The sequence below is a fragment of the Ciconia boyciana genome, chromosome 5 (genome assembly GCF_034638445.1).
Source record: "Ciconia boyciana chromosome 5, ASM3463844v1, whole genome shotgun sequence".
Classification (NCBI taxonomy): Eukaryota; Metazoa; Chordata; class Aves; order Ciconiiformes; family Ciconiidae; genus Ciconia; species Ciconia boyciana.
The window spans coordinates 71,642,696-71,660,748 of record NC_132938.1 but is presented as its reverse complement, the minus strand read 5'-3'; the positions used below and the strand labels follow the sequence as shown (position 1 = coordinate 71,660,748).

Genomic DNA, 18,053 nt, shown 5'->3' with positions numbered 1-18,053 from the left:
TTTTGATCACAGTGGCTTTATCCTTTAAGCAGAAGACTGTGGTATGGCTTCTTGAAGCTCAGGAGCCTGATTTTGCCTCTGCATTATTCCAGTTATTCCTAAGCAGGTGCAGGGGCAATAGGCTGTATTTTTGTTGGAACACTATTATAATTTGCTTTACGATGGGGGAAGGAGCGCGTGTCGCTTTGCACCATGGGTAGGTATGTCATAATGCTATAATTTCCCTTTCAACATTTTACCAAAGTTCTGCTTGAAGAGAAAGCAGTCAGATACACCTTATAATTCACACTGTCTGTATAAATTGTGTATAATACCCCTTATTTGGCCCTGGTTTAGAAATATCACCATTTTGTGATGGCTGTAATGCTTTTTAGCAGGTGGAGGTCTCAGTAAAAATTTTGTAGTAGACGCACACTCATGCACATGCCCATAGCACAATGGAGGGTTAGGAGAACGGTGTCATGCAAACCCATTATCCATTACAGAATTTTTTATTATTAAGATAATACTAGCAAGACAAGATTATTTAGCTATTCTGTTCTTTATTAGTCCCTAAGAATCCTTGTCCATTTGAACACCTGTGGCATAGCCTGCCACGGGGATTTTGCTGGCCATCTGCGAGCGCTCGGAGGGGAGCTTTACCATAGCCTAAATTGCTCGTGATTTGTGTAAGAGTGTTCTCTCAAGCATCTGTGTTGTTATGCCACTGCTGCATGTCATTGCTAAGACAGAACAACACAGAAAGACTACAGCAAGCTGAATAAGGTTTGGTAGAAACGGGGCCCAGCACCCCCAAGGTAGGAGCCACCACTTCAATCAATGATGATAGCTTCCACCGGTGTTATTTTGATTTTCATGCTATAAAGTACCTATTGCTACTACTTGCAAACTGGTTTTGTTCTCATAGCAGGAGCCTTAAAAATGTTTACTCCTGGATATTATTGTGCAAGGAAGGGTAGCATCTAAAATGTTTATGCAGGAGGAAAATTGGATCTTGTACATCCAAATGTCCTATGCTTACAATTGCAAATCCAAACCTGGGAGCAAACAAGGTTGTTATTTTCCCCGTGACCCACTTTAAAAATACTCACAGGTAATTTTTATAAGATTTAAACTTAGTTAAAACTTTTTACTTACGTTTTAGCACAGAATGTTACAATGGTATAAGTACGCATCACAGTTTGGGCCAAAAGTAAGAAATCAATGTACATAATGAGACAACAAAGACCTAGAATGAGTTCACCTGACATGGGTTCAGTTAAGTCTACCGCTTCTCTTAACATTTATTACATGCTGGGTGGTGCTTTGACAGTTATTACTGGATGCTACTTTCTAAAGCAGAGATGTTAATCACAGAAGCGTCTCTCTACCCAACTTAAATTGTATTAGGTTGTCTGTTGCAGCAATGAACACTGGTCCTAATGAGCGGTGTGTGGTATGACAAACTGCACAATTTCTTTCATGTCTCCAAGGAAGAGTATGAGGTTTCACACAGGAATCAGCTGGTTGATTGCCACAAATATTTCCATTAAACTTTTCAAAGGCTTCATCATAGCTTAGTGAGAAAAAGAAAAAAGAATCTGGTTTAGAGGAAGCAACAATAAACAATGTTTAACAACAGACTTGATTCATCAGGTCTTTTTCTTTGCAAACATTCAAAGCACACTGTAAATTTGACTGTGGGTTATCAGTTAAGTGAATTACAGCATACAAACACTACTGCTGCGTAAATCATGCTGATCTGATGGCTTGTGAAAACTTGCTCTGCTACCACCACCAAAGCCCAATTTCAAGGAATCCCTCATCTATACCCGAGCTGTGTTGCTCAGGTATAAATGAATTCCCCTGCATGCTGGACACATTAAGGCTTACTTCTACAAATAGTTACTTGCTTAACTTTAAGCACGAGGTAAACCAATTGTGCTTGCTGAGATTACTGATATAAGTAGCTTCATAGCTGTGTGAATTTGAGGCCAACAGCCACACGCAGTAGAACTGCTGTACTCCGAAAAGAAAGGGGAACAATAGTATATTCTTACTCACGCATGCTCTCAGCATCAAGTCAAGGCTTTATCTGAGGATTTCATCCACTACTACTACTTCTATCCCTTCACCAAATAATTAGTATTTTTTCTTAAAGTTAACTGGATACTGATTTGATTCTCACATCAACATTCTTTTGATTTTTTTTTTGCTTTGAATTCCTTAAAAAGTATAATGTGTTCTAATGCAAACTTAAAGTTAAGGTCCATACCATAAAGTGCTCACAATCAAAACATACACTAAAAAAAAAAAAAATAATTCTTTCCTGACTAGGAATGCATTGTGGCCCTTGACTTGTACATTGGAAAAAGTCAGCCAGCAATCTGGAAGCACTGAGTAGTAAAATGTTTTATAAACCTTTTTCCCCCCCCAGCAAGATCAAATTGGAACTCAGTAAGAGACCCTTTTTGTAACCTCGTGATGCTATATTCATAAAAAGGATTTTTTTTGTCAAAAAGAGCCCGAGCAGTTTAAGCAGAATTCAGTGGACCTGTATTCTGATAGCAGATTCATCTATTTTTCACCTATTTTCAATTTGTTCCATCAAAGATGCTTCCTACAGCTTGTCTTCCCTCCCACTCCCACCCCTTTCACTTACTGTCTCGGCCTTCATTAATTGAATTGGCTATACTGGGTGTTTGTTTAAATCAAAATCTGGAATAACAATGCAACAATTTTTAGGGTTGCAAGATGTTTACAGGGGAAAAAAAAGATTCCTAACTCTACTGCTTTCTCTATATCACTGCATTTATGTGTCCCAGAGTGGAGAGAATTTCTTGGTAATTTATTTTTCTGATGTGATATCCTCAGGTGCCCTTAGCTTTCACTTTGAGCAAAAATAACAGCTTTGAAAGGCACACACTTGCAACTTTTCTGCACATCTCACCCACATTCATTAAATATCTGTTCCCCTTCATGCCATTATTCCCAGTAAAGCACAAAAATTCTATTTGGTACAGGAACGTATGCTACACTAGCATTTTGTAAATTATTTTATAATTGTGGGGTTGGCTTTGCTTTGATATTTTTTTTCTTAGTTTTGAATGCTAAAACAACATGGAAAAAGACCATGCAGTTGAAGAACAATATTTACCTTTTATCACAAGAAGATAAGAGGCATTACCTTATTTTATATTGCAGTGGGTGATGGAATAAGCAAACATGCATTTGCAAAGGACTCAGAACATAACGATAAGGTTGTATAAGTGTGTTTAGTACGTACATTTTGAGGATGCAATGAAAAATAACTTTATTTGCTCCGTTTCCTTCTCCTCTTGCACCGGTGCTCCAAGAATTAGTGTATTAATTGTTAACTAGCAGCAAAAATAATTTAGAGAATTCCTGACCTGGGAGGTTTATTTGCTCAACTTTCAGTTGTTTCTATTTTAGTTAATATCTTTCCTACCAAGATTCATGTTCATATTTCAGCCAAACTTGTTATGCCCTCAGGTTTCTATCACCATCTTACAGTCCATTTTGGAAAGGGAAGTCACAGGGAGTAGCAAAGTAGTAAGAATATTGTGGACAAGGTTTTTTATTCTATAAAGTAATAAAGCCAACTGAGCAAGATACTAGCAAAATAGTAAGAATAATCTATTCAATATTTTTCATTAGCACAAACTAAAAGTGCAGAGAGACTAATTGTGAAAAAATATCTTCAAAAATTAGTCCAGAAGATTACAACTTCACCGTGTTTACACTGAGGATGACAAGAGAAGAGTTCACTTGTATGAGGCAATATCCAGAAGTCCGGTATCTATATAACTTAAATCAATGTCCAAAGAACACTTTTTGCCCAGAAGAAAGTTACAGCTCTTGGGTCCTTATTCAGTTTGCATGGGACTAAGATAAAGCCATAAATAAATACCCAGTGCGACAATTGATTTAGAGAAGTTTTGCTCCCTAGCCTCTAAAAGATGCCAGCAATGGTTCATAAACAGTAAGAAATGCTTCTGTTATTTTTTGCGGTGTACTTGTTGGGAGCAAAAATAAAAATTAACCATCAGAGCGCATGTGCAGACTTACCACATGCTGCAATTGCCACTAACTGAGAAAAAAAGAAAGGTGAAGAGCAGGAAACCACACGCTGCAATTGTACTGTGTACCTTTAGGGTTCCTTAGCAACTTCTTCAGGTGTCTTCTCCTCCACAGAAACTGAAAATGGAGACAAAACACCAATGAGAAACACTGGAAACAACTTATTTGACAACAAATAGTCGAGTAAGTTGTTTCCTTTGGTCCAAAGGATCCTTTGGACTAAAGGGATACAATTTACAAATGCATATTAGGTATACAGACATTTTTCCTTTTAGCTTTTTAATTCTAATTGCAAAAGAGTTTAGAGGCCAAACTTCTAAACTCCTTTGAAAATCTCCTCAGTGATGATTTTAACACACATTTTTCTTTGTATTTAATTCTACAGTTCAACTTCAATAGCAATATAAGATCATACATAGCTTCATTGAAACACTGTAAGGTTTATAAATATCACATACTCTATGTTTTTCTTTACAGTAATGTAATTCAAGAAAATGCTATCTTTCAAATTAAGTCAGATGTTAAAAAAGTGTGTTACATCACATGCAGCACAAGGGAGAATTTCTTGTTCTTAATCAACTTTACATCTAGTCACTTAGCAGGGCACTGAGCTCAAAACACCCCTGCGATCCAACTTAGCAACACCTATTTCTACTGCATGGCATATAATTTCAAAGCTAAATTTTCTGCTAACACTATGATGCCAAACACAGCCATCGCTAGCAGCCACACTGCATCACTTGAGTTCTGCATGCTCTTGCAGCTCGTTCAGTGCAAACAGCCATTAGCGCTTTCCAGAGACAAAACATTTCAGACCCAGCTGTACTCTTGCACCTTCTGAAGTTTGGTCCGACTCCTCAGCATCAATGTCCTGGCTCCTTGAGGATGCGTCAGAAATCTCTTGAGCTGCTGAGGCTGCTCCTTCCTTGACACTGTCTAAGTTTTCCTCATGGGCAGAAGAAGCTGCAACATCCAAGACTTCACTCACCGTTTCTATGAATCAAATTAGAGAGATAATTGTCTTGTCTTTCCATTCACCGGCATAAATGAGGGCGAGCGGTCAAGGCTCACAAAGCATGAAGTACCTGCCTAACATACATGTCTGAAGTAACTGAAGACAACTGGATCTATCAGATGATTACATTTTATCATGCAAATAAAAGTTTGCAAATGGAATTCCAGGGAAAGTCTGATGCTTCCCAACCCTGGGGCAGAAAACTATGAACATGAGCTATTTTCGCATCATTAGACAAAGGTAAGTATTCTCTAACATGTATATTCTCTTGCAGATACCCTCATTTTATTTTCTGATTTCTGTCAAACTATTAATGATGTGCAAGATACTAATGGTAAAGTTTCCATGGAAATAATCCTAGTCTGATCAACAGCATAGGACATCACACATACACTCCACATGACCTTGCAAAGATGTCACAGGAAGTTTTAATGTAGAAAAATCCTAACATCAGGCTGAAGGTTCAGGCTGCGATTCCAGGGTAGCGTGATTGCCAACTAGCCATTTTTCAATACTCCTTAAGGATAAAGCAATCTATCTGTATAAAAAGTCTGTAATAGGTAATATGTCTATATACAGATACACTCTGCAGGGAGACTGAACACATCATCCAGCAGTTACATGTTAAATTTTACTTGAGTAAATTCTCTCTTACCATGTTCTTCTAACCTTCCTGTTGGAGGTCTCCATCATCACACACCTTAACTGCTCGGCAGGATAAGGTTTGTAGGGACTTCGTTGTTACAAATTGTGTCCTATACTAAACTACATGTATATGAAATGCAGCTAACTAAACAGCTTCACTAGAAGTTCAATAAATGCAGTAAATAGGAGTTTTGTAGAGCTAGCATCCCATACCTTTTCCCAAATATCAGCTTGCAGCTATTTAAATACAGCATATTCTGAATATCAACTATTTCACTTTATTTTGCAGAATACTGACTGAATTTTGAAGAAGCAACAGAAAATAGAATTCAGAAATTGCTACCTTTGTCTTTATAGGGAACAGCTATGCAATAAAAATAGTACATTTGAAGTTCAGAACGTTAGATATTTTATAGCTAGCATCACTTGATGTAATGCAATATATTTGCTATGGTAACAAGCTGCTGGGTTTGAGTTTGTAACATCAAACATTGTTTATATTACCAAAAACTTGCTCTCTGGCTTACAGTATTTAATCTTGCTAATTTTTTATTTCCTGTGGTGTTTCAGTGTTTTAATCACTGAAAGAGTAGATCAGTAAGCAAGTAGAGGGAGCAACATGGACTTTCCTGCTTTTTAATAAAACCTCATCTCCTTTGAATGGGAATTGAGTTTATTTGTCACCTACAGGAATACCTGCCTTGAAAACAAACGTTAACACTTATACCACTTGTACTGAACGATTTGTTTCTGGTCTGAAGTATTCTTTAAGGCCATCAAAAGGCAATCTACTGCAACAAAACATGGATTCCTCCCAATGTGTCCACCCAGGTCTCTGCAGAGTAGCTGTCATTCCCTAAAATACCAAGGGCCTTGTTGTGACCGGCATTGCGTTTTTGAAAACCTATGTCTGCACATATGAGTAATTGTCCTTGGTTACTGCAGAATACTCCAGCTGGTACTTTTATTCAAATGGCTTTCACATCCGTTCCTTGGGCACACGTGGCTAGAGTTTTGAAGGAGCCACCTTCCTGGTGCCACGGCTGAAGTGCTCTTTCGAGAAGAGAAAGCTGGCAGCAGCTGGCGGTCCAAGCGCACTTGCTCACAGCAGCACCAGACACGGCAGCTTCACTGGGTGACTGCCCATGCCTTAAGGCATTATCTCCAGTAAAGATTCAGACTGGCCCATGAAGATCATTTTGGCATCATTTCTTTGGCCTACTGCAACTACAGCAAGTGTCTTTTGGTGCTTTGAGCACCATGAAAATAAGAACCAGTCTATAACCATGAAGGCTATTTTGAGCATTAATCTGACATACTGAAACAAATCTCGGTGTATTTTTTGGCGGTTTGCACATGGCTCGGTCTTGGAACAAATGCTCTGTATCCCACTCACAAGGTCAACACGTTTTTCTCTGTCCCAGGGAATTGCTGTGATCCCAGGGCAACGCCAGATAAATGATGACCCGGTGAGCAGAACGAGTCCCCCGCCTCTTTCAGAATCGGGACTGCCACATGGCCCCTTCTCTGCAGGGAACATCAGGCATACTGCCCACGTCCCTCATGTCCTCTCCTACTGATCAGCTGGTAGCACAAACCATTACCAAGTTTACAAACTTCTCCTTTTTGTTTCCCTGGATGTTAAATTTAATCTCAGTGCTATTTCCCCCCCCCCCCTTTTTTTTTTAATCTGCATGCATTTCATATTTTTTCAGTCCAGCTTAATCTCTCACAATTGTTCCATGTAAAACCCTGCAGTAACACCCTATTTCATAAAAGATATTTTAATCTATGCCTGGTACAATGACGACTCATTTTCCATAATCCTTGGAAGAAGGATTTTACTTTTCTGTATGTTCAATTATTGCACAGCTGTTAATAAACCTGTCATGAAACTCTACAGCAATTAATAGATGTAACTGAAATAACTTCTAACTTTTGTTAGTTCAAATACTAAAAAATTTAAGCTTCTTTATTTTTTCAAAATAGAGTTGTTACTTCAGCTCCTTAACATCTTTAACAAAACACCTACTTGCAGCATTCCAGTCAAATTGGTCTCAGTCAACTGATGATTCACTCTGACCCATACAATTTAAAATCTGCCAAAAATGGGAATGTTCTTGATTTTTTTAGTTTCTTCTTATAATCACAAAAGTGGGGTTGGTTGGGTTTTTTCTTAATTCTGTAGGTGGGGGAAAAACCCCCACATCATTCAACAATGGCACTGGAGTTAAACGGTTTCATAATTTTACTGTTTCATTGAGTGTTTGGTGTCTCGTGTCTCCCCCGATCTTAGCAGGATATATAACTCTACAGAAGCTATACACTTCACAGTTCCATACAAGGTATTATACTGGTAGCAAAATCTCAGCCTTTGCATATAATATTAGCTATTTTTTCTGAAAAATTAGTATTTATTTTTCTTATGCTTCTTCACCAGGCATTTGTCAATTTTAAGTTTTCCCCTGGGATAAGTAGCTAAGTCCCAGTATTAGTGGCTACAGTTTTCTTCAATTTTGCTAGGCATTTGTATATACTATTGCACTTATAGATCTGAATTAGGAGCTTAACTTTCTTGTTATTTCAACAAAAGCTAATATAAAAGAACTTCAAGCCTCACAGAAATCAAACTAATCACATTTACTAACTGTAGGCAAGTGGTTAGGCTTTGCATATTGCATCAACAGCTGTTCTGAAAGCATTCAAAGGGATTTTAACCAAACATCCTCAGGCTAGTTAGACCTCCGACGTATTTCCACTACGCAACCATCAGTACATAACTCAATATCTTTGCAATATCCATTGCTTACATGTAACACTGAACCCTAACAAAAATATTGCCTCCTTCTGCCCAGGATAGCTATATGCACTCTCAAGTGGTCTTTAGCTCCTCTGCTTTACGAGATAACCATTTTGAGCAGAAACACGTCCTTCCAAATTGCACATGCAGGAACAGAACATGACTGGGCACGCACCAGCAGCACATTACATATGCACCAAACACAATAGCAAACCATTTGTGTTATGCAAACACATCTGGTTTGAGTTGAGTAAATACAGAAAAGGAAATTGATTTTACAGACAAAAGGAAATTAGGTTTTTGTTTTTAAACATTTTTTTTTTTTAAATAAGGCAGGAGCATTAGGAAGCTCCAATACAGTAACTTATTAGCATGATATCCAACATCTAGTTCCACCTAGAAATATAATTTTTAGGAAACTATCCCTGTCATTTCAGTGGACAAAAAAAAAGCTGCTTCCTGTATAAAGTACTTATTCCTGCAGCCTTTAAAGGCACAATTTTTACTCTTACAAGTGCTAAAGTTGCAGCACTGAGAGTGCAGAACTCTGCATTTCTGTGCATTCACAGTAGAACAGAAAACAAATCCAGGGCGCTTCTGCATCCTCATGATCGTCAATTGAATTGTCTGAATATTAGCGAGCTCAGCATTCCTCCAGCAGAACAGAGAAGCATGATAAGCAGAGAATTACACGCCCTGTGTGACTAACTCATCTTTGCTCCAGCTAATAATAAAAAATAAAAAAACCCCACACACAGACTGACTTTCTCCTGCTAATAATAATAAAAAAACCCAACACAAAGCCCCATGCACAGGGAGTGACTTTCAGAACCCAGATCCTACTGCTTGCATGGCCTCTTCCCCCAGTGCTTTCAAGCATTTAAAACAAGCTTTGCAACTTTCCTGAGGGAGTTTTTATGCAGAATCAGCCTGGATTTTTGTCTGGGATGCAAAGCTCTAGTCTGAAATTAAACAGGCTCATTCTGGCAGTCACATCCTACCACCTGGGAAACGACACACTATAGAATGATCTTGAAGCAGGCAGGTGAAAGGGAGGTATGAGGCGAATTGAGTTGGCACTGATCATGATAAGCAGAATCTGAAATCTGCCAAGAACTTCGGTTCTTGCAAGAATTTTTGCAGAAGATACTGTTTCTGATAGCGTTTCTACAGGGCATATGTTGTCAGGCTTTAGCATTCAGTGTTCATAAAGCTGGATTTTCCAAGCTGTGTTTCATACCACATACCATGTGTAAAAGCTAACAAAGCAAACTACCAATTGTCCAATACGTATGTATTATTTCATATGTCATGTGTTTCATTGCCCACAATTCCTGAAGAAAGCAATAGGATATATGAGATCAAGGAGAAGAAGAAACAAATAGTTGACTTCTTTACTTACTCTACATGTCTACAGTCATGTCAGCATTGCCAACAGGAGTAAGCAGACAAGTCGGGAGTGAGAAGCTCTGCTCCTCTGTCTAAGCAAGCTTGGACTACTCTGGGAGCAAGGTACACCTTCCTTTGTTACAACACTGAGGTTTCTTTAGTGCTAATTTAAACTATTGCTTTAAAGCTTAGAGCAGCCTTTCAAAAAAAATCAACCGTGTTAATGTGAGGGTTAGGTCTTCGGCTTCCACTGAAGTAGCAGCTAGTTAGCAACTAATTGTTAAGAAAACAAACAAACAAAACTCATTTTACATATAGAAATAAATTATTCTAAAAAGGAAAGAACTGCTTTCCTCCTTCCTCATACAGGTGAAGCACTTTACCTTGTGAAAGAAATACATCTTTCTCTTAACACGGAAGAATAGAGGAAGCTGTCTCTCATGGAGCAGCGTTAGAAGAAGGAAAAGTCCAAATTTTTGAAAAAACATGGGGGCACTCGTGGAATTCAGAATTTCACTCCTACAGCAGAAGTTTTACCCCCTTTGGCCAGTCAACTCAGCACTGCTGCAAACGCTCTCCTTGTTCAGAGTGCTTCTGTGTTGAAACTTCTGTATTATTTTTAATATCTATTGATACCAATGTATAGGTGACTGATACAAATAGCCTGTAGGCATAATTAAACTAACTTATAGATCATATTTTTAAATCTTACTGGACTTTAAGCTTTTACCTTGTATTTTTAAGTGGCTTTGTAAGTGTGTTTTCCTTATTTACAATACATACGGAGAAGATAGCTCTTCCGGACTTTAAAATGAAAGCTATATTCAATTTGTTCCTTGCCTGGGGAGAGGTGGGGACATTTTCTCCCCCAGGATGGAAGTTTCATAACAAGATCATACAACATAACCACAGCCTTCTCAGGAGTACAGCCTATATTTCTCCCCCAGTTTTGCATTTCCTTACTAATATATTTAAAACTACCATATTTTTATTCTAAACCTAATCCTTTGATTCATTTTAAAAGCAGTATTTCTGGTTAGAAACAACAACAAAAAAAATCTGAACAGGCACTGGTTTTCTGCAATTTTTAAAGATATTTAAATACACTTTTCCGAGCAAAGCTTGTCACTTAAAGCAGTATCCTTCATATAATGAATTAATTTTTTTTAAACAGTCAAGATGAGGCTGGTATCTGTAATGCAGAACGTCAGGTTCAATTACTTTTAAAAATATTATTTGCAGAAGAATTTGGCTTTATAAAGCTAAAATAATACAAGTTAGCCAGCATAATACAAATGGAATCTGCCTGGAGCGCACAAACCAAAGCTGGAGTACAAAAAAAGGCTTTGATATTTCAGGCTGCCTATCACATAACCAATGTCACACACTAATTCCAAAGGGGGGAAAAAAAAGTCAAATTTAATTGTGAAAATATAAACAACATTTCATTTACAGTCTTTTAGAGAACTACTCGTACTAGAATGTGATGCCTTTGTTTACATAAAGCTTCTCCTCAGTAAGGTCCACTGAGGGTCTCAGGATGTCCCCTGAAACTTTAGGATAGGCAGAGCAAAAAATTCCCCATTCCTTTTCATAGTTTAAAGACCCGCCAATGGAAAACTGACAGTGGAGCAGAATTCACTTTTAAAAAGTCAGATTCTGCCATGTTTGAAAAGTAATTCAAGAATGTATTTGAGAGAGACTGCAAAATAGAGCACAAGAGGTGGGGGTACCTGGCTCCCTCAGATCTAATCCAGAGAACACAGCAATAGCAGCAAGAAACTGTGATTCCCTTCAAGACCAACTTAACATACTTTGGTTCCATCATCTGCTTTAAGGAAAATGGAAGATAAGTTCCTTCAACAATGGCTTTTGTTCTAAATCCTGAGGTGGTGGTGACAGCTAAGGTCCCCTTCCCCCCTTTCATCAGAAGCCACCTGCCACCCCAGGTACGGCTGACTTGGGTTCAGCACCTCCTCCCTCTGCTTACAGGGGCTCAAACCACCATCAGCCACATCAGCAATAGGAAGAGGGGGAAATAACAACCACCGAGTCAGGTGGGGGCAAAACAGGCAAAACTGTGCATATGTCCCTGTAAAGCGAGCAAGTGCATCAGGTTTCACTGGCTAGGAAGACACAGGGAGCTCAGCACGGAGGGCTTGCAGATACCCACCGGGAACATCCCAAGCACCAGCAACGTCACTCAAGACTACTTTAAATGCTCGCTGTCTGCTCACTGGCCTTTTATTCAGTGACCATTTAAGATTATAACCAGCTAGAGTAAGTTATCCATCTCTTCAGAAAGGAAAAACACTTAACAAACATTTGGCTTAAAAAGGAAAAAAAAATCTACTGGATGGTTAACCACAGACCAATGCCTCCTCTGACACTGCGAATTCAGCACTTGAGCTTCAGACAGGAAAAAATAAACCTCTCAGCTCTACATGCTAAACCGAAGCAGGGAACTACCAATTATTTAGAAAAGCACTGATTATTTTTCCAGTCCGATCAGTTCCTTGAGTGCACAGGACAGGAACTAGTGGCTGGCAACTGCAGAAGCCCACATTGCTCTCAAGAAACTGTTTGCGGAACTGCCCTGGCCCGACCACCCTGTTGTTTGGGCATGGTACGAAGGCAGCCTCAGCCTTCCCTACCTAACAATACCTCGCTAGAGCCCACGGGCGTCAGGAGTTTTGTCCCTTTGGCATTTCAGCTATTCCGTAAGTTAAACCCGAACCAGAGGCTCAGAGCCCAAGGTCTTTGAGAAACTGACAAACAAAGGAAGGCTGGGATTTCTAATAATCCTGCCACTATAAAAACAGGACAGCTTTTTCTTTTTGCAAGCCATCCATAAGAAATCCAGATAAAAATCCATGAGGTCCAGCCGAGAGCCTAAACCATGGCGTTAGGAAGCACATTTTTAAGAGAAAAAATTTTTTCTTCACTCCATACAGCAAGAAAAGAAACAACTTAATTCAAGCAAACATTTCACATGTTGTTTGTGCCTAATGCAGGTCACTAGTTCCTAAGAAAAGCCTCATACTAATGACCAGAAGACTCCCTTCAAGAGAGCTTATTCTACAATGGATGATTAAAAAAAGATTCAGAGATGCCTGTAATGGTCAGAATAAAAGCATAACAGTGCATTAATCCAAAACAGTGTATCACACCTCATATAATTTCAAGTACATCGTTTTATATTCTGTAACAAGGATTTGTAGCAATGAGAAGGAATTCACATTGTGTTTGGTTGGTTGGTTGTTTTAAACATCTAGCCACTGATTGGAATGGATCACGAAGAAAACTAGTGCAAGTTAACATAAACAGCATACAAGAAAATGCACTAATAATTTGATGTATTAAATCCTTCAGAAGTTCTAAAAAACTTTTAATTAAAGTTAGGCATTTTCTTTAACACTGTTCATACAAAGTAATGCACTGAGTTTTACCCACCTACATTGTTTTCAAAGGAGCAAAGTTCAGCATGTTGTTTTTTGAAAAGGATGCTTCTCTCTGCAATAAGAAACGCTGCCCAAAAATTAATATAAAAAAATCCATCATTACTATGCTGGTTTGAACGGCCACCGCAGGAGAACAGAAAGGGGTCCCTGTTGCCATTTTCTCTAAAGCAGGACGCTAATAGTATTCCTCTGCATGCTGTATTTACAGAAAATTTTCACAGATAATACTACTTAAGGTAAAGTAAATGCTAACAGTTTTTCTTGACCAAAGCTTTCCAATTTAAAGAAATAACGTTATTTTAAGGGGGTTTTTTTTGCGTCTTGACAATGAGCTATAATATTTTATTAATAAAAAGCAGTAAGTCCATTTTCTCCTCAATAGTGACAATCATTTAGGCATTATTCACTTTATGTCCTTTTACCAGCTTTGATCTTTTTTTAGAAGCTACTTGTCCCCTTGTTCTACAATAGACAAATGGGAAGACAGTTATTTTATGTATTTCTCCCCCACTTACTTGTTTGCACTCTTAGCTGAGAAGTTCTAGGGTTTTTTTCCATTTTACTGGAATCTTCCTCCCCAGCCCAGTGCATGCTGTAAAATTCTCTTTTCAGGTAAGGTGTTCAATACTGAACAGTCTCTCCATTTACCAACTTGTGTCTTCAGATGCTCACAACTTTTACAGAAGTCTTTTCTAAATATTGTTCACATTCTTCCTACAGAGATTTTCCAGTTATGCTATGACAGGTCATCTACAAGCTCAGTTTCACGAAGGAAAAACAGAAGGAAGAAAGAAAAGACTAGTGGCCAGTGTATGGCACCCAGAGAGATGCAAAATAAATGCAGCAGCCCAAGGGACATATAAAAGAAAGGGATAAATATGAAGCAGAAATACTCGACAGACGTTCCACAGTTACGGATACTTCCCCAGTAGGATAATATTCACCTAATTCAACTTCCTAGAGCCTAATTTAGCTAGCTCAGTCCACCATAACCAATGAAGGGGAAAAAAATTCCTCTAAAAGGAGATTCAGAATAGAAAACCTTTATTAGTTGGTAATTAAGCACAGATTTCATCAGATGATATGAATACTTTCCCTGATTCTATCTATCTTCTGTTACATCAATCGACACCTAGAGACTCATTTCATGCAATGACGTTATATGTATGAAAACAGCCTGTTATGAGATGCTTCTGATCTATACAAGCGAGGTTGAGAAGAGGAAAAAAAAAAGAGTGTAGTTATTTTTACAAGGTCCAACTGTGAACAAGTGGTACAATCGTAAGGGATAATGTCTGTCCGGCCCTACGCACGCTCCATCTTACCCCAACGCCTAAGGCTGTAAAGAGCTGCAGGTTGCACAGATTCTCCTCCTTCCTCCATCTTGCACAAACAAATGCCTGGAAGGATGTGTTTGCTCTACTGAGCAACGTCATTCCGAAAGCCTCTGAATAAGTATGAGCAATTGTAAATTACATGGAGGACTTTTCAACACTCTTCAAAATACTCCCAGTGTCAGAGCATTTGGATACGCATCCTGAGTTTGGTAACCTACCAAGCAAAATCAGCATACACTGATCATGTTGGGTGTTTTTGTCTGCTTGGCATCACCGTGCGATCGGGTCAGCAAAAGTCCTGTCCAGAAAGCAATAACTCCTGTCCAGTGCAGCCTATATTTGTTTCTCTAGGCTGCAGACAACTGGCATTGTAATGCCATTCGAAGCTCAACATGGAAAACACTGGCACATTCACACACTAACCCTCCCCAAACCTAGTTACTCACTCCAACAGTGTATGAAATACAGAGAGAGACCACGTCCTTCAATACTTACAAAATTAGAAAAGAACCTACCCTACAGAAGTCAGGAGTCCAAGAAAGCACAGTTTGGGCTAATTGCTTTTGCTATTCCAGTTGACAATGCCAAAACCTCAAGCCTCAATACTTAAGAGTTGGAAAAAATTTTATAGCGGCAATCCAAGAACTAAAAGTCACAGATGCAACAACACTGCCTAAACCAAATAGCAGCTTGCCAGTCTGTGCATTTTATAGCATTTGTTCTATCTGAAGAAAAATTGATCTTAATTTATGGTCCCCAGACACAGAGTAGACTGGAAGGAGAACAGCAGGAAACTTACCAGCATCGGGCAGTAACCAACAGTGACAGCGCAACAGCTCAAGTAATTAAAAGGTACAGAAAACTAGAACTTAGAGGAAGCTAAAACCTTGGGAACAGAGTTACATGGCACAGTACTTTTTTGGGCAACAGCATTTCACAGAATCCCAGATACCACTAGTGGGTTGTAAATTGCTTAAATTGAGGCAAGGAGAAAATTCCAGCCAGGTACAATTGTAACTAACTTTCTAAAACTGAAATTACCCTGATTAGATATAAAGTACCTACCTCCAAGGCTGGAGTTTTTTGTTTGGTTTGGGGTTTTTTTTGCACATCCATGTATAACCACACATTCATGTTATCTGTATACATACATATGTATGTATGGAGACATACATCCATTGGCACCTTGCACTTCCAAACATATTACAGAAAGCCTTATAGATTAAAAGAAACAATTGCATTTGAAAAAGCAGAGGTTTGCTGGTAACAATAAAAATACTTGCACCTTCATCTGCAGAAGTAACATCAAGCTACCAACAAAACTAATAGAAGTTATTTAAATAAGTATTCTTTTTCAAAGTAAGCCTGCATTTCCCTTGGCAGTTCTGAAAGAAAAATAATCCTCTCAGTAAAAACATAGATACACTTTTTTTTCCTCTAAATGGAGCCAACACCAGCGATGAAGATGGTTAAATACAAAACTGAAAGGTATTTCCAGAAGGATTTTAATTATAAAATTATTTTTTTAAAAAACACAAATAGCTGTTGACTGCAGGTAAACACCGAACAAAGTGGCACATAGAGAGCAGAGAACTTTTGAATCAAAATACCATCTTCTTATATTTTAAGTATTATGCCAATGGAAAATAGCTTTTACTAGCTTAAAGGAAAGGGATACTGGTTTAAGCCTGTGCATGTAAGACCACGTGCTGCTTGTTAAACCCTTCACGTGGGCAAGAGCCAGAGGCCCCTGTCAATTCCTCGGAGATCCGAGGGAAGAACTGCTTCAGTGGTCACGCAGACAGGGCCTGGACGAGAGGAGCAGCCGAACACTAAGGTGACCTGGCGGCAGGAGTCTCTGCAGCCTCCCAGGGCAGGACTCAGGTTACATGGCAGTCCCAGCAAGACTTAGCCCCCGTGGGGAACCTCAGGTGAACTGCTTACGAGATCCATAGGGCTCACCCTTGAGTTAGGCACACCTGTTACACACAGTTGTTTACAGTAGCCTTCCCTGGTGACCAGCGGCATGAGAGAACTGTTCTCAGAAGCAAGTTTTAACATCCCCGAAACGTCAAAGAGAACAGGCAATGCTACACCAGGGAGAACGCTCCCTTGCTTTAGAAACTAGTAATTACAACTTCTGCAGCTTGATATGAAATGCTTTAGCTAACGTGATACCCTGATTAGAGGTTGGAAGGAAGATGGCTGAAACATGCAGAAGTTTCTCAACAATATATCCCACAGGTTCGTTTCTGCCAGCTTTACCGCACAGCAGATAACAACCACTGCAGCAAGTTTTGACAGAGGACACCTGCAAGGACCCTCAGAATCCCTTATAAATATCAACATAGCAGAATTGTTGTTCTAGGGCTGTTTTCTTCAGTATGTTGCCAGAGAAAATAGATCTAAGAAATCAGTAATTTCTAAATAGCACATCCACTTCCAGTCAACACCAGCAGTAACTAACAGTTACAAGACATATTTCCTCTTATCAAATAGTGACCACTAACTACATGAAGTCACCGTGTCTAGAATTAGATCCTCAGGCTTAATCCACTTACGCACAACGTTTCTCAGGGAAGATCCTAGCTGCTTCCTCTTCAATAGAGTGGCAGGAATATTTACCATATGGAAGATCCTACCCTATCCAACAACTAACAAATATTCCTAGATAAGCATTGTGAAAGGAATATTCAGCCACTTCTAGATACAAGCAAGTGCCCATGCCTTGAAGTGAAATTTTGCAATTGCTCTGTAGAGCAACAGAGGTAAACACTGTAAGACATTTAAAAATATCTTATATCTCTTAACAGCTCTAATTCACCAATTTTAACATAAACCGGACTACTTCCTTTCTAAATGAAATGGTCTAAATATTCATAGAGTCACAGAATGGTTTGGGTTGGAAGGGACCTTAAAGATCATCCAGTTCCAACCCCCCTGCCATGGGCAGGGACACCTTCCACTAGACCAGGTTGCTCAAAGCCCCATCCAGCCTGGCCTTGAACACTTCCAGGGTTGGGGCATCCACAACTTCTTTGGGCAACCTGTTCCAGCATCTCACCACCTCACAGTGGAGAATTTCTTCCTTATATCTAATCTAAATCTACCTTCTTTCAGTTTAGAGCCATTACCCCTTGTCCTATCACTACATGCCCTTGTAGAAAGTCCCTCTCCAGCTTTCTTGTAGGCTCATCAGGTACTGGAAGGCTGCTGTAAGGTCTCCCCGCAGCCTTCTCTTCTCCAGGCTGAACAGCCCCAACTCTCTCAGCCTGTCTTCATAGGAGAGGTGCTCCAGCCTTTGGATCATCTTCGTGGCCCTCCTC

At 39.2% G+C, this 18,053-nt stretch overlaps 1 protein-coding gene across 1 annotated transcript in view; it reads right to left on the bottom strand.

Annotated features, from left to right (window-relative positions):
- MGARP (mitochondria localized glutamic acid rich protein) overlaps positions 1-18,053 on the bottom strand; it is a 28,276-nt gene continuing 10,223 nt past the window's right edge. The window contains exons 5-7 of the mRNA XM_072861803.1: positions 4,915-5,073; positions 4,149-4,197; positions 1-1,555 (exon numbers count right to left, since the gene is read on the bottom strand). Of these exons, the coding sequence (XP_072717904.1) occupies positions 4,151-4,197; positions 4,915-5,073 (206 nt within the window). The 3' untranslated portion in view covers positions 1-1,555; positions 4,149-4,150. The remainder of the gene's footprint in view (positions 1,556-4,148; positions 4,198-4,914; positions 5,074-18,053) is intronic.